This window comes from Nuphar pumila, chromosome 12 (assembly GCF_984573655.1).
Source record: "Nuphar pumila chromosome 12, dmNupPumi1.hap1.1, whole genome shotgun sequence".
Classification (NCBI taxonomy): Eukaryota; Viridiplantae; Streptophyta; class Magnoliopsida; order Nymphaeales; family Nymphaeaceae; genus Nuphar; species Nuphar pumila.
In genome coordinates, this window is record NC_143260.1 from 96,212,567 (window position 1) to 96,239,433 (window position 26,867).

Consider the following 26,867-nt stretch of genomic DNA (forward strand, 5'->3'; position numbering starts at 1 on the left):
TGCCTCCTTTTAATAAAATCGCTTAAGACACATAAGCAAAAATAGACACTTAGAAATGTGTGAGAGAAAATTTGCATATTCGAGAGAAAATTCACGTGCAAAAGGTAAAAATGTTATTTTATAGCTAGAAGTTTACAAATTTAGTCATTGAGCGAATTTTGAAAATTCTAAGCTATTTTGAGAAACATATTATTTTTGTCATGCAATATAATCATTTTTCCGTTTTTAAATTTCTTGATATGGGATGAGAGTTTATGCATTTGGTAAAAACTTGGTCAAACTACTTTGGTGGTGGACATTTGAAAATTGGTAGTGGAAATGGGAGTTTATGCATTTGGGATGACAGAGGATCGGGGGAAAGCGAAAATCCGTCAAAACCCACTTCATTTGAGGTAGGGATGTAGGACATGAAATGAGGAATGGATTGAGGATAAAGACGAAAATAAAAACCTATGCAGAGATGAAGGCTAGAATGAACTTATACTTTCCCCTGCCGGCCTCACCCACCTTGCCCCAATCCCTATTAGTAAATAATTAAAGTACCTTTAGTTATTTAATACAATTATATATAACTCCTAAATATATTTCTAATGCTAATTTTTTAATCCTAAAGCTTAAAATTATCTTTTTGGCTTCTTCAATTCTCTTTTCTCTCTCCTTCTTCTGATCATTGTGGTTAATGTTTTCCGCCTTCTCTCAAGGCTCTCCATGCCACTCTGCATGACAACTCGACCTGTGTGGTTTAGCCTCTCTTTCTAACAAAGGCAATGATAGGAGACGAGGACATTAAATTTGGTGAGATTGAGAACTAAGATAGAACATGAAAAGGGTGGGGGCGGGATGGTAAATTTGAGATGGGACTAGGGATGGTAGTGGAGCGGGGCAGGGGACAAGGTCTCCACCCCCCACCTCCGTCCCTGCATGGGGATGAATTTTAACCTCCACCCCGCCTCCATCCCCAGTTTAAACGGGGGTGAGGCGGGGTGAAGCCCCATTTTCTCTTAAATTATAGTCATCCCTTAAAGGATTGGGGACGGGGCGGGGCGGGGAAAAGCATAAGTCCATCCCTGCATGGGGATAGATTTTAACCTCCATCCCCGGTACAAACGGGGCAGATCCCGGTTGTCCCCCGGTTCACTACCATCCCTAGATGGGACAGGAGTGGAGGTCCAAAGTTGCCTCCGAGATTGAAGGTTACTATTTTGAGAGACGGAGGGGGGATAGAGGCCTTGTCCCCGCACCGGGCTCGGTATAGTGGGCGTCCTCACCTTTTTTTACAAAAACCGCAATAATTGGTTTTCAATTTCGGTGCCCGTCTTTCTTTTAATTTCCACCACCGACTTTTTTTCGCCCTTCCCGCTCTCCTCCCTCATTTGAAAGTGAAAAAGAGGCACGTCGCATTCCATAATAAGTCTCTGTCTCTCTCTCTAGAATCGTCGCCCATTAATTCTCTGATGCCGTTTCACTGACGCCCTCTTGCTGCCGTTTGGCTGCCGATATTTCTTCCCATTTCTGAGGCGAATTCCACCTCCTCTCCTCCTCTTGGTGGGCCATCCGTCGATGGGGATGCCTAGGAAATAGTTTCCATGGAATCGGATTCCGAAACGATGGAGCCGCGCAGTCTTCGGCAACAGGTTCTCGTGCAGGAAGGGAAGAGGAGGATGGAGATGGAGAGGCTCTCCCTCATCGACGTCTCCTCCGAGGACGACTGCCTCATCTCCTCCCCTTCCGCCGATTCTGTCTTCCCCATCCCTTCCGGTAACGCTTCTTTTCTCTCCGTTAGTGCCTCGATTTCTCATTGATGCGCGATTTTCTCTTTGCTTGGAATTTTGCTTTTGTGCACCACTCTTTCTTTCTTGATTATGGGAAACCATCGGTTTGCGGTGAATTTTGTTTCCGGGTTTCTTGGTTTTGTTTGATGATGGGAATTCGGGGAGATGGGGGATGTTGATGCATGGAATTGAGGGTCGTTAGTGTCGTGCTTGGTTTTTGATTCAGACGGATCAAGAACGTCGCCCACTGTGGGAAACAATCGATGGTGTATAAGCGTTTCCAGAGTTTTATTCGATTCGATATGTGGGTATCTTCCTCTTTCAAGAGGGTTCGGCTTATCGGTCGAACTTTCTTTGTTAAGCGAATCTGTTTCTTTGAAATTCGTTTAGCCGTGGTGGGGATCAATAATTTTCCATACTTTCCATTATCGGATTTTTTTTCTAGGGTACATGAAGTACTGGTATATTGTGCGCATGTCAACAGTAAAGCCGGTGGAAGAATTGAGCCTTTTATTATTGGAAAGAATTTGTACTTCTAACTCATTAGATTAATATTGGGCAGCGGGCATCCCTGTGAGGATCAACTTTAGAAATTTGGTTGCAAATTTTTATGTAGACAAAGTGGAAGGATTGAAGTAGACAAACGGACACCAGCTATAATCTGGTTATGCAAAACGATCTTCTTTGAAATGGGAATCTCTAGTAAATGGGACTACTGATCTTAAGGGTGGAGAAAATGGAAAACTTTGTGTTTGAAGTATGGATTGTTTTGAGCTGACAGATGTGTTCACTGTTTAGGTGAGCCATTTTACTCGATCAGAATATGCACTATTGCTTATTAAGGATTTCTGTGAGGCTTTGTGCTAGAATTTATTTCAAGAACTTTGTTTTGGATTGATTATTTGTGTCACAAACACAATATACAGTTGTTGTAACCTAATGTATGTGCAGGCTTGCAAATTTCATGTTACTAAGAATTGCTTGCCCAGATTTAGATAATAATGCAAAACAACACTAAAAGGGACTAGGTGTTGTTGCTGGTTTGTGTATCAAAATATGCTTGGCAACTCCAACCTCAATCACTATAGACAAAGTAAGAATTTCTGTTCAGATGCTAAATAAGAAAAATTATATATATTAAAATTTGGAAAAAACCATAACTATGTAAGATGCGTACTTCTTGAAGGGTGCCTTACCCGTGTCGAGCAGTGTCCACGCTGGTAGTGGTACTGGTACCTCATGGATATGGCTCATGCCAGTTTGGATCTAACCTGATTCAGACCTGACCCATTTACCTATTATGCTATGTCGCATAAGTGCAGGTGCGGGTGAGTGCGACATGACAATTTCAAAAAACTTGGGTGTGGGGGTATATATATTCTGAAGATGATGCCAGCAGGGTGCCGCACCCACATCGACGCGATGCGACGTGACGTGACTCGGGTGCAGCATCCGGTGCAGTCAAGCCGACCTTGGGTGTGGTCAACGCACTTAGGGTCATAAGTGTCCAAATCTAGACTTAAAAAAAATACTGTTAAAAATTAGTGTTACTTCTGATACAACAACAAACAACAACAACTACGCCTTCATCCCAAAACAATTGGGGTCAGCGATATGAACAAAAAAAAGAAATTCATTTTGGGTCTTCCACATGAATCCTTTTCCTCCAATCATTTCTATCCAATGCCATGTCCTCGGTGAGGTTCAAAGCATTCATATCCTTTCCTATCATCTCCATCCAAGTCTTCCTAGGCCTACCCCGACCTCTTTTAACTAATATATTTTCCCATTTCTCCAACCTTCTAACTGGAGCATCATTAGGCCTTCGCCGAATATGTCCAAACCACCGTAAACGATTCTCTCACATCTTATTTTCAATGGGTGCAACACCTACCTTCTTACGTATCTCCTCGTTCCGAATCTTATCTTTTATTGTATTTCCACACATCCATCTAAGCATCCGCATCTCAGCTACACTCATTTTTTGAATATGATGTCTCTTGGCAGCCCAACATTCCGTACCTTATAGTAAAGCGGGCCTAATAGTCGTCCTATAAAACTTTCCCTTCAACCGCAATGGCATTCTACGATCGCACAGCACTCCAGTTGCACTTTTCCATTTCATCCACCCAACCTTTATCCTATGATTTACATCTCCATCAATTTCTCCATACTTTTGAATGATGAATCCCAAATATTTGAAATAATCATTCACCGGTATTTCTTGCTCACCAAGCTTCACTACACTCCCATCACTACTTCGTTGCTTACTAAACCGACATTCCATATATTCAGTCTTACTCTTACTCAACTTAAAACCTCTAGCTTCCAATGTCTGTCTCCATAATTCTAACTTAGCATTAACCCCAGCTCTAGACTCATCAATCAAAACAATATCATCAGCAAACAACATACACCACGGTACATTTTCTTGAATTGATTTCGTAAGCTCATCCATCACTATCACAAATAGAAAAGGGCTTAAAGCAGATCCTTGATGTAACCCAACCGTTATCGGAAAATTGGTTGTCACCCCTCCACAAGTGCGGACATTGGTTACTACTCCTTCATACATATCTTTAATTATACTAATGTACTTGAGAGAAACACCTTTCTTCATCATTGTCCACCAGAGAACGTCCCTAGGTACTCTATCGTATGCCTTCTCTAAATCAATAAAAACCATATGCAAATCTTTGTTCCTCTCTCTATATCTTTCAATAAGTTGTCTAAGAAGATATATAGCTTCCATAGTTGATCTTCCAAGCATAAAACCAAATTGATTCTCCGATATCATGACAACCTTCCTCAACCTAGACTCAATCACCCTCTCCCAAAGTTTCATAGTATGACTCATGAGTTTTATACCACGATAGTTTGTGCAATCTTGTATATCACCCTTATTCTTATATAAAGGCACCAAAGTACTCTTCCTCCACTCATTAGACATCTTATTTGTTCGCCAAATCAAGTTAAAAAGATTTGTCAACCATTCTAAACCTTTCTCTCCCAAGCATTTCCAAGCCTCGATAGGTATACCATCTGGGCCAACTGCCCTTCTTGATTTCATTTTCTTCAAAGCCTCTGCAATTTCTTTCTTTTGAATCTTGCGCATGAAGTCACGATTTATCTCATGAAAAGGAATGGAGAAGTCTCCAAGATCTTGAGCATGACTATCATTAAATAGCTTATCAAAATAATCTTTCCATCTCTCCTTAATCTCCTCATCTTTGACTAAAACCCTTTGTGTTTCATCTTTGATACATCTAACCATACCCAAATCCCTCGATTTCCTATCTCTCATCTTTGCAAGCCTATAAATATCCTTCTCGTCTTCTTTGGTATCCAACTTGTCATAAACCTCCTTATATACCTTAGCCCTCGCGTTTCGAACTACTTTTTTAGCTTCCTTCTTTGTTATCATATACTTCTCCAAATTCTCATTATCACGACTCTTACTTAGATTTCTATAACACTCTCTTTTAACCTTAATAGCTAATTTGACATCCTCGTTCCACCATGATGTATTCTTACCTAGTGGTGCACCACCTTTAGACTCACCCAATACCTCCTTAGCCACTTTTCTCATGCCACCCGCTATCTTATTCCACATTGATTCTGAATCCTCTTCGAGACACCAATCAACTTCCTTAACTACCTGCTCTACAAACATTCCTTGTTTAGCTCATTTCAGTGCCCACCACTTAATTCTAGGATCTATCCTATGTCTATCCCTTTTGCGGCATTGTCTAATTTTAAGATCTAAAATTAAGACTCTATGTTGTGTAGCAACACTTTCTCCCGGTATAACCTTACAATCGATGCAACAACCCCTATCTCTCTTTCTAATTAGGAAAAAATCTATCTGACTTGTATTAACCCCACTTTTAAATGTTACTAGGTGAGACTCCCTCTTCCTAAACCAAGTGTTTGCTAAGATCATATCATAGGACAAACAAAAATCTAAAATCCTTTCTCCACTTTCATTTTTTTCTCCTATACCATAGCCTCCATGGATACTCTCAAATCCATCCTTACTAATGCCTACATGTCCATTAAGGTCACCGCCAATGAAAAGCTTTTCTCCATAAGATATCCCTTTTACTACTCCATCTAAATCTTCCCAAAATTGATGCTTAATGGAATCATCTAAACCTACTTGAGGTGCATAAACACTAATAATATTAATAATATCCGTACCTAATACTAATTTAATAAGTAAAATTCTATCACCCTTCCTACGGACCTCAACTACATTATCTATAAACTGACGACTCATAACAATCCCTACTCCATTCCTATTCCTATTTATTCCTGTATACCAAATCTTATATCCCCAAGGTTCTATCACTTTTGCTTTCTCACCTACCCATTTGGTCTCTTGTAGACATAAAATATCAATCTTTCTCCTACATATAACATCTACTAACTCTACCAACTTACCAGTTAAAGACCCTATGTTCCAAGTGGCTAACCTAATTTTATGGTCTTGGACTAACTTCTTTACCCCCACCCGTCCAACAAAGTGAGGGAACCCTTGCCTATTTGACACCACACCCGGGCGCCGGTGTGACGCGTCGCTTCTGGGCGACGACCTAGCAACCCTTGCCCATTTATCACTGCCTCCGGGCCTAGAGAGTACAGCGCGTCGCTCAGTAGGGAACGCCCCAACGAAATTCTCATATTGGTTCATTTTCATAGGGTATGACTAAATTTTTATGCTGGCTGTCACAGGCCTACCGCAACCCTCCTCCTTTATCCGGGCTTGGGACCGGCAGTGTATAACTAAACAGTTATACACAGGCGGAGTTTAGTGCTACTTCTGATAACTGCTAAAAATTCTCTCTCTCTCTCTCTCTCTATATATATATATATATATATATATACCCTCCCACACTCCTGCACCCAAGTTTTTTTAAAGTGCCGCATCACCGCACCTACACCCGCACCCACACCCATGTGACATAAGTTAAATGTATTGTTTTTAGTTATCATGAGCTCTTAGTAGTTTAGTTATGACTTATGACATTTTAATATGACTTGAATGCGAATTAATATTGTTAGTTAAGGCTTTAATTGTGTTTAAAATTTAAATTATGTAGCTGCTTTTTATTTACAATGTCAGTTATCAGTTTATGGTTTGTTATTAATTTTAGCATGATGAGAAGAAGAAGAAGAAGAAGAAGAAGAAGAAGAAGAAGAAGAAGAAGAAGAAGAAGAAGAAGAAGAAGAAGAAGAAGAAGAAAATGATGATGATTATGATTATTGATGTTTTATATAATATTTTGTTTTTATTTTTGTAATATGAAAGTATGAGTCTTGTGGCATGTTCTTAATTGCAAGAGCCTTATGTAGCTCATAGAGACATAAATGCTTCATATGTGATTTTATGGTTGCATTTTATGCAATTCATCATTGTTTCATGTGTTATGATTTTTTTAGAATTTTTGCTATTTTTTCTAAAATTTTTATAAATTATTTATTAAAAATTTACGATATGATATATTACGGTGTTACTTTGGGCCTGACCGATATGGGTAACAATACGTACAACCTTGCCCAATATAGCTGTTGATTTTTTTGGGAATTATTGCAAAATTGTTTTGAGTTAACTTTCAGATCAAATATATGTGAGTTAGAAGTTTATTGATGCAAGAATCTTGATTGTTGGGTGAGTACATCAATCTTGGGTCAAACTTGATCAAATTCACAAGGTCTTCTAAAAACCTTGTTGGAGTTCTCAAGATCTTGATCTTGGCACTTGAGAATTGTTGTGTTGTTGAAGATTTTGCTACTGTTCTTGCTATTTTCCTGCTATTTGGTGATTTTGGAGTGTGAAGAGGTGTTGAGAGCTGTGGAGCTGAGATTTGAATCTTGTTTGGAGGTTGTGTGACCAAGTTTTTGTTCTTAGTTAGAAGCAATTCTGTTCAGACTAACCTATTCTAGACCTAGAAAATTGTCCAGATTTAAAAAATCTCAGAAACCAAAATACCTAGAATTTGACTCTAAAAAATTTACTGTAACTTCCTGCGCGTGTCTTCTATTGACCCTCCAATTTTCCGGGTTTTTGAAAGACTGTATAGCGAGATAAAAATTCTGAGGTGCAACTTGTTTTTCTGGACTGTGTATTACCAGAATTCTGTAAAACCCAGAAAACTAGTCTTGTTCAAAAAATCATATCTCCCAATCTTGGACTTTGACCCTGAAATTTTTATTGCCATTCCATCCATGTGTCAACTTGATACTATCCAATTTTCATAATTTTTTGACTCTTATGCTCTTAGATAAAATTTCATGGTGAAACCTGTTTTACCAAGACTGTAAAACCTGAACCTGTACAACCTAGGAAATTGGGTCATGTTCAAAAAATCATAACTCCCAAACCTTTTGGAGTCAGCCTGTTTTTTTTTTTTTTCTGTAGACCCATCCACGTGTCAACCAAACACTGCCCGATTTTCATAATTTTTTAGTTTTCTGTACTTTGAGATAAAAATTCTGCACCAAAACCTGTTTTTCCTTGACTGTCACCAATTGAACCTAGCATGTTTTGACCTGTTTTCATTGGTGAACCCCTAAACCTAACTAAGGGCGCATTTGAGTGCTGCGGAAAGCTGGGGCTTTCCTCAGAAATGCACAACCTTTGATGCATTTCCGCGGGGCCCACCATGGCAACACAAACATGGGGATCCCTTTCCTCGAGGAAAAGGGACCCCAAAATCATTGCTAGACCCCCCTTTCCACTTCCCATGGTGGAGCTCTCTTCCATGACACAGATGCCCCCTAAAACCTTATCAATTGATTTGAAACGTTGATCACAGACCCTCAAAACATGAGAACCAATCCTTAGCCTTGATTGAAACCTAACCCAAACATCACCCAACACTCTACCCTAAAACTGGACCGGAACCTATTTGCAACCTAAGACTGAACCTGAATTATTCCTACAAACCATGACTACCCGAGCTCAAGACCTTGTTGATGGCCTCATAGCTGAGCACCAAAGAAGGTTTGATGCCTTGAACAATGAAGTAAGTGGACTTAAGGAAAGAATGGGAGCCATTGATACCAAGCTTGAAGCAATCCTAAGAAGCTACTAGAGTTGAGATGCTGTAATCATGGGAAAGGAAGTGGGAATGAAGAAGGGCACTTGGGAAGGCTTGTCTGACTTCCTTCTTTACTAAATTATGGGGATTCATTGAACAAAATCTCATGGACGATAAGTTGGCAAAACTCTTTGCAGAACAGTTCGAAGAAGGGGTACCATGGTCCAGCACTGTCTAGTCACAAGGAATACAACCAAAGTTTGTCGCTGTTGAAAAGGATGCTGTACTGGGAGACAAACATAGCATTTACACTGCCTGTGAACTGGGGCAGCGCTGAACTCAGTGATTCTAAAATTCAAATCAATATGCATGAGGAGAACCAAATTGATGTCTTTGATCCTGGAGATCAGCTGATAATGGAAGGTTACCAACAGAGGCATAATGTTATGGGCAATTCCATAACAACTCTGGGAATCGCAAGACTTCAGGACAAGCACTCTCACTTCATAATGCAGACCATCTTCTGCATATGCAGAATTTTGACCAAATTCAATGGTAGATTCACAGAAATTCAAGACTTCATGCATAGCTGGTTTCACTCTGCACTGTGGAGCTCTGTCAATCAGTTGAATGCAACGCTTGCTGGTAGCACCCATTTTGCTGCACTGAGTTATGTGGAGGCAACCGTACAATCACTGTCATCAACTAATCAGCAATGGCAGGAAATTAACACAGAAGTTAACACCAGCAGCAACTACTGTTGGCGATACCTTGTGCATGGCAGAATGAGTACCTATGCATTAAGAGGGGGAAGATAAAGATTTCTTGTGAAGTCCTCTGTTCAGATCACTTGAGGTCACAAGGAGAGTGTAAGCCCAGTTCACATAAATCAAACCTTGGCAGCACGCTACTTCAGAACAGGGTGCCATCACAACCCGGTTGTTGTTGGAAATTGTCAAGAGCAACTCGAGTTTTGTCAAATGAAATGGGTAGAACTGATATCAAGGATGCAACAAATTGTGTAATACACATAATTCAAAATGAAGTTGGTGAGGTTTCTATCACATCAATTAAAATTGCAGAGATTCGGAAAGGCATGCACGGCTGGTTCTGCTCTAATACAAGGGGCATTCGGTATGACAAGAAGGCTGCGACTGTATTGGAACAGAAAACAGGACGGTAACACCTGGAGTTCCCTGGCACTTCTGTCCAAAGCACACCAAGTTAGCGAGGTGTTGACAGCAAACCTCATGTCAAACAAAGTATTACAACTGCTAGAAACCGATTCCAGCTAAGAATTCAAAGTGAGCTATTAAAAAACTATAGCAAATTCAGTTGCAGTATTGGGGAACTACAACAGCTGGCCCAGATGATGGATTCAGTCGTGAACTTAAAAGATTTGACAGAGTGAACTTAGAAAATTATTCCAACTTAGAAATACAACAATTAAGTGAACTTAGAAGATTTGACAGAGTCTCCAGACCTCCTGATAGATTTGTTTTATATGAATCATTTTCTCTCAGTATAGAGCCTGTCTAGCTAAAATCCTGCTCTATTTTGAACCAGCTACCTACAACCAAGCTTAAAAATAGTAATTTCTTGGTGAGGGTATTTCTCGGAGAGATTTTCAAAAGTTGATGAATCTCAAGAATAACTCGGGACTTTAAAAAATTGAAAAAAATATTAATAACAACAAAAAAACTAAGAAAATAATAAGTTTTGCATTATTTTTCTTCCAAAAATATAAAGAAACATGTTTTTTGGGTTTTAAAATATAAAATAAAAAAATTAGGAAATGCAAACTTAAAAAAATGTTTTTCCCAAAAATATCGTGATAATATCGCGATATTTTGTCTTTTGGTGCTGTTTTGAAAATATCGCAAGTTATTACCTTTAATATTAGCTACCTTACAATATCGGTATTTATCATAGGCTAGATCACATTATATAAGAGATACAGTCCATAAATGAAAAAGTTGGATGTAAATGGGTTTATAAAAGTAAGCATTCTATATAGATATAAGGATACAATAAGCAACATGGGTTCCATTATAATGAAATATGTCACATAGACACTCCATTTTGCACTCCGTACCCGTGTCGACATGCGTGTGCCTGTGTCGACACATGGACACCATTTTATCCTTCGTACATACAAGTTTGTATTCAATTTATAATTATATTTTCAGTTTATAACTTTATAATATAATATATATTTTAGATATAACATATATATTTAGATTATATTCAGTTTATTTTGAATTTTTTTTGTATATATATATATATATATATATATATATATATATATATATATATATATATATATATATATATATATATATATATATATATATATATATATATATATATATATATATATATATATATATATAGACGTATCCCTGTACCCACATTTTTTGGAATTGCCGTGTCGTACCCTCTGTACCTGTACCCAGGTGACATAGGTTCCAAGTCTACTGAGGATCCCAATGGTGTCCTCCCTAATTATTGAAGATTTTAAGGGCAAAACTGCTCTCTTCCTTGCAATGCTGCAATGGGTTCCCTTGAGATTTTCATTGAGTACCAAAGAACAACAAAAACTAGCGTGCACAGTAGGTAAATATTTCTGCAACTTGCTTCTGAATATTGAGAGTGGACAAAAATGTGGCCTTAGTGCATGGTTCGTTTCATGGTAGATTGACTAATATGCCTTTTGAAATCAGGTTCTCTAAAGCGCTGCATTGAGTGCATGAGGAAGGGGATGTTTCATTGAAGCATTTGTGTGCCAGCTCAAAAAATGTTCATGGAATAATTATATATACCGTTCCACCATATTGCTGTATATTACATTTGGTGATGGTGTTATTTATGTCAGTTCATAATAAGTATGGTTGCATTGCTGTTCATTATTATGGGGACATTTTTAGGATGATATTAGGTAATGGTGACATGACATCATATCTAGTAAAAAAACCATTTTTTTCATACTTTTTGTGATTTTATGGGAGACCACACTCTCTAGAAATGATCTACATGGTTTGCTTAGTAGAAAACGATCTGGATCATGTGAACATGACCTGTAAGCAAGTTTTTCAAGTGCTTAAAAAATCAATGATCCACATTGTACCAAAGTTTCACAACTCAAAAAATTGTGTTGTTACACAGAAAAAACACTATCTCCAAGCAACCAGACCGTGCTGAATGTGTCTTTGGATTCATATTGGGTTGATATTGCTCTCTCCCATGTCTTCCAATTAGACAGGATGATCATGTTTAGAAGACCAAATATTATCCCTAGTTTTTGTTAAAATGAAGATATAACTTGTTTCTTTTATCATATATCTAGGGTGGGTAACACACTTTGGGATTCAAATTTCAAACTTAAGGCCCATGTGATGAGTTGTAGAGCCTGATTCAAAGTTTTTTGCCCTTGCAGAAAGGGGGTTCGGGGGCTCCCCTCGGCACGAGTCTCGGTTTCTGTTGAATTTTTTTTTGGGCTTATGTTTGAGACCTGGTTTCTTATGGATCAAACCCGATTTGTTTATGTTTAGGGTTGTCGCCCTTTTCCTTGTATAAATTCTTTATTTTCTCTCTCTTGTAACAGTCGAAGAAGAGCAATAAAGTTTTCCTATGGGCAGCCTGTAATGAAGTATGCGGAAGAATTCAAGAATGCCAAAGCATTCACAATGTCCAACACGGACAAATGAAACAAGCACAAGAGAGAAAATCCCACGAAGATATTCAAGTTGATATTCTGAAGTGACATATGGCAGTGTAACTGTCCCACGAAGATATTCATCACGTACATAGTGACAGTCCATTTCAATATTTTTAGTCCTCTCATGAAAGGTGTGGTTGCTGGCAATGTAGATGGCACTTTTGTTGTCGCAACAAAGCTTTGAAGCACCAGTGATTTCGACTCCCATATCTTGAAGAAGACTTCGAAGCCACACAAGCTCCATTGTAGTAGTTGCCATAGCCCTGTATTCTGTTTCAGTAGAAGACAATGAGACTTTCTGCTGTTTCTTGCACCTCCAAGCAATTAGCGAATCTCCCTAGTCAACATCAGTATAAGCCAGTAAGTCTAAGGAAGAGAGTGAGGATAGGAATAACCCTTTAGTCAAAGTATTTTTGATGTATCGAATGATTCGGAGCACAACACTCATATGCACAGATGTAGGAGCATGCTGAAATTGGCTTGCAGAGTGCACAACATGAGCAATATCCGGCCTGGTGATAGTCAGATAGGTGAGGGAGCCAATGAGTTGCCTGTAGGGCATAGGATCATCCAGCGGAACTCCATCCTCCAGTCGAAGTTTAGCATTGATAACCTCAGGAGTCTTCACCTTTTTGTCATCTGAAATCCCAGATTTGGAACATATGTCTGCAGCAAGCTTCATCTGTGACAATATATACCCTCGAGGAGAGTATGCTACTTCTATACCAAGAAAGTACCTGAGAAAACCTAGATCAGACATATCAAAATTATGTTTTAACATATTTTTAACTTTAAGAATACCACTTTCATCATTGCCAGTGATGATTATATCATCAACATAAAGCAGAAGGATGATGATACTATTACCTGCACGTTTAACAAAAAGAGCAGTGTCAGTATAACATGAATGAAATCCCAATTTTAACATGATAGCACTAAATCTATCATACCAAGCCTTAGGGGCTTGTTTAAGACCATATAAAGCTTTTAATAACCGAAGAGTTTGACCTTGGTTAACATTAATTCCCGGCGGAGGGTCCATATATACTTCTTCATTCAACTGACCATTAAGAAAAACATTTTTAACATCTAATTGAAATATAGGCCATTTCTTAGATGATGCTACCGCTATTAGAGTTCTAACGCTTGTCATGCGAGCCACGGGGGCAAAAGTCTCCTCATAATCGATGCCATATTCTTGTGAATATCCCTTAGCAACTAATCTAGCTTTATAACGTTCTAGGGAACCATCACTTTTTGTTTTGACTTTGTAGACCCATCGACATCCTATGACTTTTTTATTTGGAGGAAGGTGAACTATTTCCCAAGTTTTAGCCTTATTTAAAGCATCTAGTTCAACTTTCATTGCTTCAACCCAACGAGGAATATTTTTTGCTTGATTATAGTGGGAAGGTTCATAGTAAGAATGCAAGGCAATTAGACAAGCTCTATATTTAGGTGAGAGAGTTTCATATGAGACAAACCTATTAGGTGGAATTGATTCTCTAGAAGAACACCTAAGAGAGGTTTCTTCTAGGGGTTCATTAAGCCGCAAGAATTTTTCTAAAGCACTAATAGGTTGTGCTTCCTCACGCCGAGTGTATACTTGGAGATTGTCACCATTAGTTGGTGATACACCATTATCATGAGTATTTTCTAAAAATTCCGGATGACTCAAAAGGTCATCATTTGAGTCTTCCAAAAGATCATTGATAAACATATAATCAATTTCATTTGGTTTTTCCAAAATTTCAAATCCATTTTCATCTTCTAAAAAGGTCACATCTTTGGAGACAAATAATTTATTGTTCTTATAGTCAAAGCATCTATAGCCCTTTTGATTTTCACCATATCCTAAAAATACACATTCTATTGCTTTAGGTGACAATTTATCTCTTTTATGTAAAAGAACAAAGCATTTACACCCAAACATACGAAGACGATTGTAGTCGGGTGTCATATTGAAAAGTTTTTCATAAGGAGAGATATTGTTCAATTTTGAAGATGGCATCCTATTGATTAAATAGGTGGAGGTTAACACGGCTTCGGCCAAAAAACTTTTAGGAATATTTTTAGAAATGAGTAAGGATCTAGTGGTTTCTAAAATATGTCTATGTTTTCTTTCCGCTAGACCATTTTGTTGAGGAGTTCTTGGGCAAGATTTTTGATGACAAATGCCATGTTGTTTTAGATATGATTGAAAATCATTTGATAAGTACTCTCCACCCGAATCAAATCTAAGAATGGATATTTGACTTTGAAATTGATTTTGAACTTTTGCATGAAATTCTTTGAAGAAGTTAAAAACTTCCGATTTAAAGTTAAGAAAATAAATCCATACATATCTAGTATAATCATCAATAAAAGTAACATAATACGAATAACCACCTTTGGATAGAACCGGAGATGGTCCCCATACATCGGAATGCACCAATTCAAAAGGTCTTGTTGTCACAAAGGTTCTAATAGGAAAAGGAGTAGACTTCATTTTTCCAAAAATGCAATCTTTGCAATTAATATCTTTTTCTTTACAAAACTTGTTTCCAAAAGGAAAAAGATACATTTTAGAGTAACTTGGATGTCCAAGCCTTTTATGCCAAGTTTCAATATTTTTGTCTTGGACATAAGTACAAAATGAGGTATTTGGAAGTATTAAGTTATCCATAAAATAAAGGTCTCCCTTCCTATGGCCTTGCCCAATACGCTTCCCGGACCAGAGATCCTGCACAAAGCATCCTTGGGATGAGAAAGATATTTCACATCCATGGTCGGCTATTTGAGAAACGGAAAAGAGGTTAAGATTTAATTTAGGAACTATTCTCACTTTTGGAACAAGAAAATTTTGAACATTTTTAGAATCAAGAGTTCCAATACCATTTATTTTGAGAAAAGTTCCATCGGCCGTAGAGACACAAGATATTTTTGAATTGGTGTGCACATTGGTTAATGCATTTTCATGAGGAGTCATGTGAAAAGAGGCTCCGGAATCTAAAAGCCAAGAGTACGTACCGGGAGGTGATGATGAGGCAATGGCGGCACCGGAGGTGGAAGAAGTAGCCTTTAGAATTTGTTGAAGAGCCAAGGAGATTTGTCCAAGAGTATCTTTGAGATCCCCGTTCTTGCCGTCATCTTCTTTGGTGGATGATTCTTCAACGGAAGCCACCTTTGGCTTGAATGCCCCATTTAGCTTTGGGCAAACGGGTTTAATATGTCCCGGCTCATAACAATGATGACATATAATCATTTTTCTTCCACCACTCCCTTGCTTACCAAAATGAGGTGGTTTGTATGTTTTAACATGATTGCCGGGTTTAGATACGGCAAGAACTTCCTCTATGCTTTTACCCATGCTATGCCTAGTCTCTTCTTGAGTAATCTCGACAATAGCCTCTTCTAAGGGAGGAAACGTAGATCTATGGAGAAGTGAGGATCTAACTTGTTCAAATTCGGGACGAAGCCCAAATAAAAATTGAAACAATCTATCTTGTTCCATTTGTTTTTGTCTTAGTACCACATCCTCCATAGCCACCCATTTAGGCTCTAAAAGAGCCAATTCATCCCACAAAGGATTTAGAGCACTATAATAATCTTGTATGCTCATGTCACCTTGTTTTGTGGTTCTTACTTTTTCTTGCAAAAAATAAGCTCTTGCAAGATCCTTTTGGGTAAACATACCCTTCATAAAAAACCAAGCTTCATTTGCCCGACGGAATTTTGCAATATTTGCACATACCTTGAGTTCGACATTATTCATAAACCATGCTAGGATTTTTGCATGGTTGCTCTCCCAATCTTCCATTTGGTGATTATAATCTTCAATGGCCTTGAGACGAGCATCGCCTTCAAGTGCTTTCTCTTGATCTCCTTCCATCTTTGTGAGCTTAAGTTGGGGTTCCGGAACGGTTCCCATTACATAACCCCAAAACTTCTTGCCTTTGAGATTATTCTCCATTGCGGATGCCCACATCATGTAATTTTTCCCATTGAGTTTGAATGATAGATCGATCTTGACTTCCATTGCTACAAAATGAAGATGTGAGAAAGAAAGGAAGTAGAGAGAGACACAGTTTTACCTTAGAAGATCGTATGGCTTTGATACCATGTAATGAAGTATGCGGAAGAATTCAAGAATGCCAAAGCATTCACAATGTCCAACACAGACAAATAAAACAAGCACAAGAGAGAAAATCCACCAAGGGATATACGAAGGGCCTTATAATAAGGCTACACACATAAAAGAATGTTTCTTTTATTGAGGAGGAGCTCTCTAAGAGCCATACCACATACAAGGGTGGTTCCCCCTATTTATAAGAAAAGGAGACCAAAGGGGCTCCCAATAGAGTCGTTGGGAGCCCCCAACGGTCACAATTGTGACCGTTGGGGGCCCCAACGACTCCATTGTGGGGCCCCTTTTGGTATCCCAAAAAGTAATTTTAGAAAATAAAAAACAAAAAATAAAAAACAGAAAAAGAAAGAAATAAAACAAGTACCCCTATTGGGTACTTGTGAAAAGACCATACCCCTATCGGGTATTATGGTGAATACATCTATAAATACATCTATATATATATATATATATATATAGATGTATTATTACATTCTTAACACGGCCGTGGTTTTTTACTCTCTCTCGGATTTGAGGGGAGGTTTTTCCACGTAAATCTGTGTGTTCTTGCTGTGTTTAGTTTGATCGTTCTTGTTTATTGTTTTCTTCGGTTGTTTCTTGCTTGCGGTTTTCCTAACACCATGTTCATAATGCTGTGATGCAGATACAAACTTTAAACAAATGTGTTTTGATATATAATGTTCTTAAAATATGTAGCTTTTATCCAAAATCTTTGCTCATTATTCAACTAGAAACTTATTAAGTTGGAGATTTTTTGCATACATGCTTCATGGAGAATGCCAATATATGTCTGCTGCTTCTAGCTATCATATATTAAAGGTGTTTCAATAGGACTCCAATTTGTGGCAAAAGGAGGTATTTAATGAGGCTTCCTGGAATTATTTGACATAGAATTGTGAGGTGCTGTGGGCCCTACAAATTCCAAGAAATCTGTTTGGCACACCTATAGGTGGTAACTCTAGATGCCAAAAGCCTATATTTGTCCAAGAACCAAACACTTTTAGTTTTCGTCCAAATAATTAAAATGTTGCCCCTCCTGTGAGAATTCTTATTACTCACCATGATTATCTGAACACACCCTAAGAGTAAATTATGATTTCAAGTATTATACTTCTTTTCAGGATTGCATATTCATATCTACATTTTATTAGTGTTCCTTGTTGAACATGTTTATTTAAAAGTGATTCTTTTCTGTGGATTGAACCAGCAGTAGCTCAGTCAAATAATTGGGATGAAGATAGTTGCTTTGAGTCTTTCAACTCTAAGGGCAGTAATGGAGAGACAAGTGGGCAATCACCCATATGCTGGGGTTCCTCAGAATCAAATAAATCACAAAAAGTTAGCAGGTATAATTTGCGGAAAAGTTTAGCTTGGGATAGTGCTTTTTTCACAAATGAAGGTATCTTTTCAGTACCCATATGACCTTATCCTTTGTCCATTTGAACACATTCAGTTTATCATTTTCATATTCTGTTGTCTGTCCTCCCAGGCGTCCTTAACTGTGAAGAATTGTCTATTGTGAATAAGATGTTCAAGAAACCTGAAGCACGTATGTTACCTGAAATTCAGGAAGATAACCAAAGGCCATCTGAGTCAGGTTTTGCAGTAGAAAGTGACAGCTGGGCACTTAAAAATCTGGAAGTTGATTTGTTTGAGCAAATGAGAACTTCCAAACAAGCATATAGAGATGGAATGCCCCAAGCTTCTGACGTGCCTTCCACAATTAATAGCAGAACTGGTTCTTGCTTAGAAGATGCAATGAATTTGGAATGTAAGTATGATTCCTTTTATTTTGATATACATAAAGAGATGATTGGAGTAACATCCCTTGAAGTTAGTAAGGTTTCCCTTTTTTTCCTTATTTTCTTCCAAGCAGTGAAGCATTTGATAGTCTTGCCTTTTCCTTTTAGTTCTTTACCGGTTAGATACATCTGCATCTCTCTTTGATTGCAGTTGCAGCAAAGCTGGACTTGGATACTAATACCAAGGTAAGTTCTCTTATATTCTTCATTTCACTTATCAATCCTTTTGATGCATTGGAGTTGAAAATGTTAAGATTGTACTTGTAATATACATATATATATATATATATATATTCATATGTATATATATCTATATATATACATATTAATATGTATGTATGTCCTTATGTATGTAAACCGAAATACCCATCAGGGGTATTTCAATCATTTTGATTTGTAATAGAAGTCGACCCATTAGGGGCTGAACCCTTTATTTTATTTTTGTTTTTTGCCTTTTTCTTTTTTATGTTAACGATTGGGACAACTCCAACTAGCTGTTGGAGCTGCTCCTAACGGTCATATGATCGCCGGGAGCTGCCCAATAGCTAGTTGGGCTGCTCGCTATCTCATCCTTTTGTTATAAATAGGGGTTCTCCCCTTATATATTTTTCATGCTTTCTCAAGAATTGTGCAATACAAAAAGCTTTATTTTTATTCTCTTGGCCCTTATGTGGGTGGTGTGGATTGTTCTATAAGTGGTTCTTTTATGGGTTGGTTGTGTTCATGTAAGCCCATAAGAGTCTCTTGTTTGCTTTTGTTCTTATTTCATTACATGGTATCAGAGCTTTGGTGCTCTTAGATTATGATTCATTCAGAAAGACCAAGAGGAAGATCGTGAGATTGGTGGAACATCGGTTCGTGAGATCGTTACATTCGGAAGCGCACCATCAAAGTTCTCTTCAACAAAATTCTTGCTACCTTCTTTTTCACTCTCTCTCGTTATTGTAAAAATGGATGATGAAAGAGAAGTGATCGTCTCCATTCCTGTGAGACTCAATGATACTAACTATGTGACGTGGGCATCCAAAGTAAAAACATAAAATATAGGAAAATGGTCTATGAGGTTTGGTTGATGGCACCGAAAGAGAGCTTAAACTTTTATTTGCCAAGATGAAAAATGGAAAGGAAGTGGCTCTTCAAGGATAAGAGATGTCTAAGGCTGCCACCGAATATGAGAAAATGGAAGGAATTGAGAATAATTTATTTCAAGATAATTGGATGACTCATCAATAGTGTTGACATCAAAAAATGCTCTAGCTTAGCAAAATTTGATTTTGCTAGTGATGCATGAAAGTATCTTAAAGATATGTATAGTCTTAAGGATATAACTCACATATCCAATGTGCAAAATAAAGTGAGAACTATGACTCAAGGAGAGATGAGCATTAGGCAATATTACAATGCACTCTCTCTTCTTTGGAATGAATTGGCTCTTCTAGAGCCAAAGTGGCATTGCTCTCAAGATCTAAAATTCCATGAAAAACAAATTAGAACGGAGCACTTCTACCAATTTGTTAATGGGCTTATACCCGAAATTGAAGGGACCAAATCAACCCTTCTTCATAGAGGAGGTGTACTTACTATAGTTGGAACTTTTGAAGAATTAACTATGGAGAAAAATAGGTTAAAAAAATCATCTTCAAAAGAGAAAGAATCTGTGCTTGCTATGTCAAGGCCCGAAAATCACACAAGGGCTTATAAGCCTCCTCACTTTGGAAAAAATAATGAGAATGAAAGAAATTTCAATGACTATGGAAGGATTCAAAACAACAAAAGAGGCAATCATGAATACAAAAAGAGTGATAAACTAATATGCTATCATTGCTATGAGCTGGGTCATATCAAACCTTTTTGCCCTAAAAGAATGAAAGAAGATCAAAGATATGACACAAGAAGGTGGCTTTGGTGGGACTATCTCTTAAAAAAATGGTGTAGATGACTCCAAATGCATCGACTCATTATCCTTGGCACAACCAATGTTCAACAATCAAATTTATTCCTTCTCGGGCATGGTCGTATCCACATGCATTGACCCCTGTAAGACTTCTTGGATTCTTGATTTCGATGCTTCTTTTCATATGACCCCAAATGAGTCCACACTTTTCGAATGCCATACTAACTCAAGTGATTCTTATGTTTCAGCCGCCAATGAAACTTCTTTAAAAATCAAAGGTTTTTGGTCTTTACAAAAACATCAAACCTTTTTTGTACCAAATATTAGAGTAGTAACAAAATTAAATTTAAACCTCTTATTCGTTTCCTAAATTGCGGATCATGGATGTAAAATCTTGTTTTAATATAATGATTGTTTGATACATGATCTCCAGTTTGGGGAACTGTTTGGGCGAGTCTATAGAAGAGATCTCTATGTTATAAACAATCTTGAATTATCAAAATATACTTTTTATAATTTTATGGAAAAAAAGATATGAAAATTGGCACAAGAGACTAGGACATCCTAGTATATCAAACTTATATTGTTTCCATTTCTTACAAGTTATAAAAGAAGAGAATTTATTTGTGAAGATTGCATCCTTGGTAAAATGAAATCTTTACCTTTTTGGCCTAGTCATTTTATATAAAAAAATCATTTGAGTTGGTACATTCAGATGTATGAGGACTGACTCCGGTTATATCCAATGCCAGAGTATTTATTATGTTGATTTTGTGGATGATTATAGTAGACACTCTTGAATATATTTTCTTAAACACAAATCCGAAGTATTTGATTGTTTTAAAAAATTTCATTGTTATACAAAGACTCAATTTAAAACGAATATTAAAATTTTTAGAACTGATTCCGAAGGAGAATTTGTATAGAAGGATTTTAAAAACTATCTTGACTCATATAGGATTATTCATAAAAAATCATGTCCTTATGCTCCTTAACAAAATGGATTAGCCGAAAGGAAGCGTAGACGTTGTTGAGACTAGTAGAACATTTGTTATATCAAGAAATGTTTTATGCCGAAGTCACTTTTATGGCGATTTATTTGATAAATAGGATGCCTTCAAAAACTATTGAAAACATTTCTCCCATTGAAAAATTATTTAAAACATCTTCCGATTACAAAAGGTTGAGAGTGTTTGGTTGTAAATGCTTTGTCCGTACCAACAAAAATGACAAACTTTCTTTAAAAGTCATTTATTGTGTTTTTTTAGGCTATGACGAAAATAAAAAAGGTTATAAATGTTATGAAATTAAAAGGAACAAGCTATATGTCTCAAGAAATGTCACTTTTCTTGAAAACAAAAATTGATTTGGTAAAGATAAAATTCAATTGTGAATATTCATTTCTTTTTGACCTTGCCAATGAGCATGTGAGTTGTGATGACATTCATGATGTGCACGAGAGTGACAATGAGGACACTCATGATGCATATGGGAATGCGAATGAGGGTCTTGATAGTATAAATAAACCTCATAGTGAAATTCAAATTTATACTCGACGTACTGAAGACCATCCTCCATGTGCTTTAGAAAGATATTCTTAAAAATCAAGATAGAATCCTCTAGTGTTAGAAGATCCATGAGAATTTCAAAGGCTCCTAGTAGATTTGTATCATATGATTTCTTTGAACCAAAATATAGAGCATGTTTAATGACTATACACTAGTATATAGAACCATCGCCTTATTATGATGCTAAAAATTATCAAGAATGAATTAGAGCAATAAATGATGAATTAAAAGTTTTAGAAAAGGCAAAAACTTGAAAAATTCAAACATTACTTAGAGGAAAAAAAACTATAGGATGTAGATGGGTCTATAAGATTAAAACTAAAAGTAATGGAACATTAGAATGATATAAAGCTAGACTAGTGACCAAAGAATATAGCAAAAAATATGGAATAGACTATGATGAGACATTTGTTCAAGTCGCTCAAATGACTATTCTTAGAACTCTTATATTTATAGCATCAATTAAAAACTGACCAATTTTTCAAATGGATATGAAAAATGCCTTTTGAATGGTAATCTCAATGAGGAAGTTTACATGGATTTCCCACCAGGATTAAGTTTAGCATATGAAAAAAATTCTTCGATTACGAAAAGCATTGTATGATTTAAAACAAGTTCCCAAGGCTTGGTGTGATCAATTCAGTATTGTGATGACATAACTTGGTTTTAAATTTTGTTATACTGACATTGCATTGTTTGCTAAATCTTCTAATGCAAGAATGATAATATTACTTGTCTACGTTGATGATATGATTATCACAGAAGGTGATAACAAGGAGTTAGCTATATCAAAGATATGCTCAAAGTCAACTTTGATATAACGACCTTGGTTTTTGCAGTATTTTCTTTGAATAGAAGTGACTTACTCACCTCATGATTACTTGTTATCACAAACTAAGTATGCAGCAGAGATCATCGAATGGTCAAGACTCTCAGATGAAAAATGAGTTGATACTCTATTGGTCATCCTAATATTGTCAATGCAAAGATGAAAAAAGATGGTGGAGAACCTCTAAAGGATCCAACTCCATATAGTCAAATGATTGAAGCTTTATCTTATCTCTTCATTACTCATCTTGATATTTCTCATGCTATTCATTATGTTAGCCAATTTGAGCATGCTCCCACTATAGTATATATGAGTATTGTAATGAGAATTGTTAATATATTAGAAATTCTATTAATTATGAGTTATTTATTTCATCATCTTCCTCGTTAGAAATTATTGCATATTCTGATTCTGATTGTGGAAGGGATGCAAATGATAAACGCTCAACCACTGCTTTTTGTCTTTTTTGTAGGTGATTCTCTAATTTCATGGAGACGCAAGAAGCAACAGAAGGTGTCACTCTTTTCCACTTAAGCAGAGTACCGTGCCATAGTGATTACATCTGAATTAGTATGGTTGAGATAATTGTTAGAAGACTTGGGAGTTCACATTGCAGAATGTTCGAGAATATGTTGTGATAACAAGAGTGCAGTATACATTGCAGGTTATCATACGTTACATGAAAGGACCAAATGCATTGAAATAGATTGCCACTACGTTCATGAGATTTTTTTGAAGAAGACCATTACGTTGTCATATGTACCATCTGAGTATCAACTAGCAGACTTCTTCACTAAGGCAAGGCGCTCCTGTCACCTAGATTTCACTTCCTACTTGGCAAACTCTCGGTTGTTACACCGTGAGTTCAAAGGGGGGTGATAAAATTGTGCTTCTAATATATATTATGTGTGTGTGTGTGTATATATATATATATATATATATATATATATATATATATATATATATATATATATATATATATATATATATATATATATATATATATATATATATATAATTCGAAATATCCATCAAGGGTATTTCGGTCATTTTGCTTTGTAATAGAAGTCAAACCATTGCAGGCTGACTGTACTCTTTATTCCATTTTTGTTTTTTTACCTTTTTCTTTTTGATGTCAGTGATTGGGACAACTCCAACTAGCTTTATTGCACAAATGTGACCATTGTCTCATCCTCTTATTATAAATACGGGTTCTCCCCTTATATTTCTCTTGGCCCTTGTGTGGGTGGTGTGTATTGATCTATAAGTGGTTCTTTTGTGGGTTGGTTGCATTCTTGTAAGCCCATAAGAGGCTCTTGCTTGCTTTTGTTCTTATTTCATTACAGAAAAGTCTCTATTCGAATGTGTCAGGTGAAGAAATTGGTTAGTTTGAAGAGTCGTGCTATTTCTCAACAGAAACCAGAGAAAAGCTCCAAAGATTCTGTTGTTTGTTTGGGTGAGGTAGTAGCATCCTCAAGTAATTATTCAATTATTCAGATGACATTCATTTCTTATAAAGAAATAATGTAACGATACTGTTTCTGCAATTGACTGATCTTGATCAATATTTTCTCTAAATAAAGTCTATCAATAGTTCTGGAGAAGAATCTAAGTCAACTACAAAGCCACCCAAGATTTTATCCAAGGGCAGTAAACCTCCTATCTTGGCTGCAAATAAGAAAAGCTTGGTGGCTTCTAAAAGTCTCAGAAAGACTCCCCAGAAAGTTGTTCCAGGTAACAATTTTATGCAACTTATTTCTAACTTTACAAATAAGTTTACTGGCATGCAAATTGAAAATTTGCATTTATTTTTTAATGTTTTTTATGTGTAAAATTTGATAAAGTCTATATATTATTGCTTGCATTTTTTAATGTTTTCAAATGAATTTTCTTGGTCATACAGGAAACGTATGTACAGTACCGTCACATGGTCTTGGTTCAAGAGATTCATGCAGTGTTGCTCCTGTGATTAAATCTTCACCAAGGCCTTCATTGGAATCTTCCATTTCTGGGAAGTCTCTTTCTTCACATTCTGCTTCATCACTTGAAAAATCAGCTAGCTTTTCACCTAGTTCAAGTGTAAATATGCCAGTTAAAGGCAAAAGAACTAAAAGCGAGCATAAAAATGCAGCATTATCAGCACATATCCTGTTTAATTCCAAACTTTCTCCAAGTGTATCCCCTGTAAGCTCTATTGAATGTATGTCGTCAGACTCATCTTCATCAACCGGTACTTACAACACATCTCAGAAGTTGAAAGGTGTGGTTGGAATTACTTCCCCTCCTCCAAATGGGATCACTGGCAACAATGTTTTTCAGCGTTCCAATTTGCAGAAATACCCGGCTAACCACCATTCTTGTGGAAATATCTTATTGTCATCAGCAACTGATGATTCCACTTCTGCTTGTAGAAAACCTGCTAGCTATTCAAGCACTCGAGAAGATCTTTCTGTGGTTGATTGTTCCAAACCTTCTGGTCTTCGAAGACCATCGCCGAAGATTGGATTTTTCGATGCGGTTAGTTTCATTAAACATCAAATAAATACATTCTCATCAATTCATATTTTTCTGTTGTACTGTAATTTTTTATCATTATATTGCCAGGCAAGTAGTCCACACGGGTGGAATACATCTGTGTTACCTAGGACATCGGTTGTGCATACTTCCTCCAAGAACATTGAAGATGATTCTGGTTTCAAGAGTAATCTACCTAGATGTGCTTCTGGACTTGGTAGTTCTGATAGGTGCATGAAATCAAAGGTCAACAAACTTCAACATGTAAGACCTGTAGAGCAGACTGGAAAGCTGCACCAAAGCTTTCACTTCTCTACGTCACCTCATCTCTCTTCTTCAAGCACAATGTCCTTGGCCACTGCAACGCAGGTCCTGACATGTAGTAGAGTTGTGGAGTCTCGGCACCGTTTTTTAAAAGCTCAGAAGCCTTCATCTATAAGAGCCTGCAAAACAAATTCCCAGGTTGGTGCTTTGGAAGTTGTGTCAAGTTTTACTGACTTGACCAAGCATACTCAGATTACATATTTGGGTGCAAAAGACAAGGGTCATCCAGCTGATCTGAAAGAGCTACTTGAAGAATCTCATGGGCAATCAGGTGTTCCACAAAACATTGGCACTAGGCAAGATGCAGATAAATGGTATGGTGAGGCAAGTAATGATGATAAAGGTCAAAATGTTGCATCTTCCTTGCTGCCTAATCAAGCCGTACTGTCGGATAAAGCTGAGTGGCATGATTTGCTTTCAAGTGAGTCCTGTTCTAGAGATAACTATCAGACTTTTCAAGAGAGAGACCACGCTGAGGATCTAAGCAGACTCATCAATGACATTTGAAATTGGTCCCATGGAACCAGTTAATCAATCTCATCTATCTCTACATATTGTGGACAATTTATAAGTTCATTAATTGTTTGGAGGGAATCATGTTTCTCAAAAAGAATTTTATTTTGCAGGAGTTAAAAAAATGTGATTTGGTATCTTTTTCAGCAACTAAAGTTGGGATTCACCTAGTGGAAGGAGTCCCCTTGCTGTCAACAATGGACCTTGTTAATTGGATTTGAAATATAGAGACAAAGCAATTAGTAAGGTTTCATCTATCTCTCTCTCTCTCTCTCTCTATATATATATATATATATATACACACACACATGCAGAAGGGGGACAAACAAAGAAGGGGGACAAACAAAGGAAGGTTCAAAATCTAAAATCGATGATGTTCCTTTTCAAACGATTGAGTTTTTCATCGTTCGGAGTTTTTTTATCATTGGTTTAGTGACATGTTTTTTAAAGTGCTAAAAATCAACAGTCCACGCTACTTTGTGTTTTAAAGTTTTAAATTCATTTTGAGCGGTCGATTTTTCACATTTAGAAAAACACGCTTGTAAAGTCTTCGTACAAAGCATATTTCGTACTAAATAAATTATAAAGAACAAATATATGAGGTCCTATCACTGATATGCTCAAGGTTGTAGATTTTGAACCTTCCTTTGGTCAGATGGTTCCTTTACGTACATATAAATAGAGAGAAAGAGAAAGTGGTAGCTGCCTGATGCAAACTGACAAGTGTTGTGCATCCATCACCCACTTGATGGATGCTCAGTGCA

The 26,867-nt window shown here is 37.0% G+C and overlaps 1 protein-coding gene across 1 annotated transcript; it reads left to right on the plus strand.

Moving 5' to 3' along the window:
- The first annotated feature begins 1,511 nt into the window (after positions 1–1,511).
- Positions 1,512–26,330, plus strand: LOC149821237 (uncharacterized). Its single transcript, XM_089983344.1, has 8 exons — positions 1,512–1,758; positions 17,870–18,058; positions 18,149–18,430; positions 18,613–18,647; positions 24,124–24,213; positions 24,336–24,486; positions 24,656–25,269; positions 25,357–26,330. Exons 1-8 carry the CDS (start codon positions 1,587–1,589, stop codon positions 26,095–26,097), a joined length of 2,274 nt encoding a protein of 757 aa, XP_089839470.1. The 5' UTR covers positions 1,512–1,586; the 3' UTR covers positions 26,098–26,330.
- Positions 26,331–26,867: the final 537 nt, after the last annotated feature.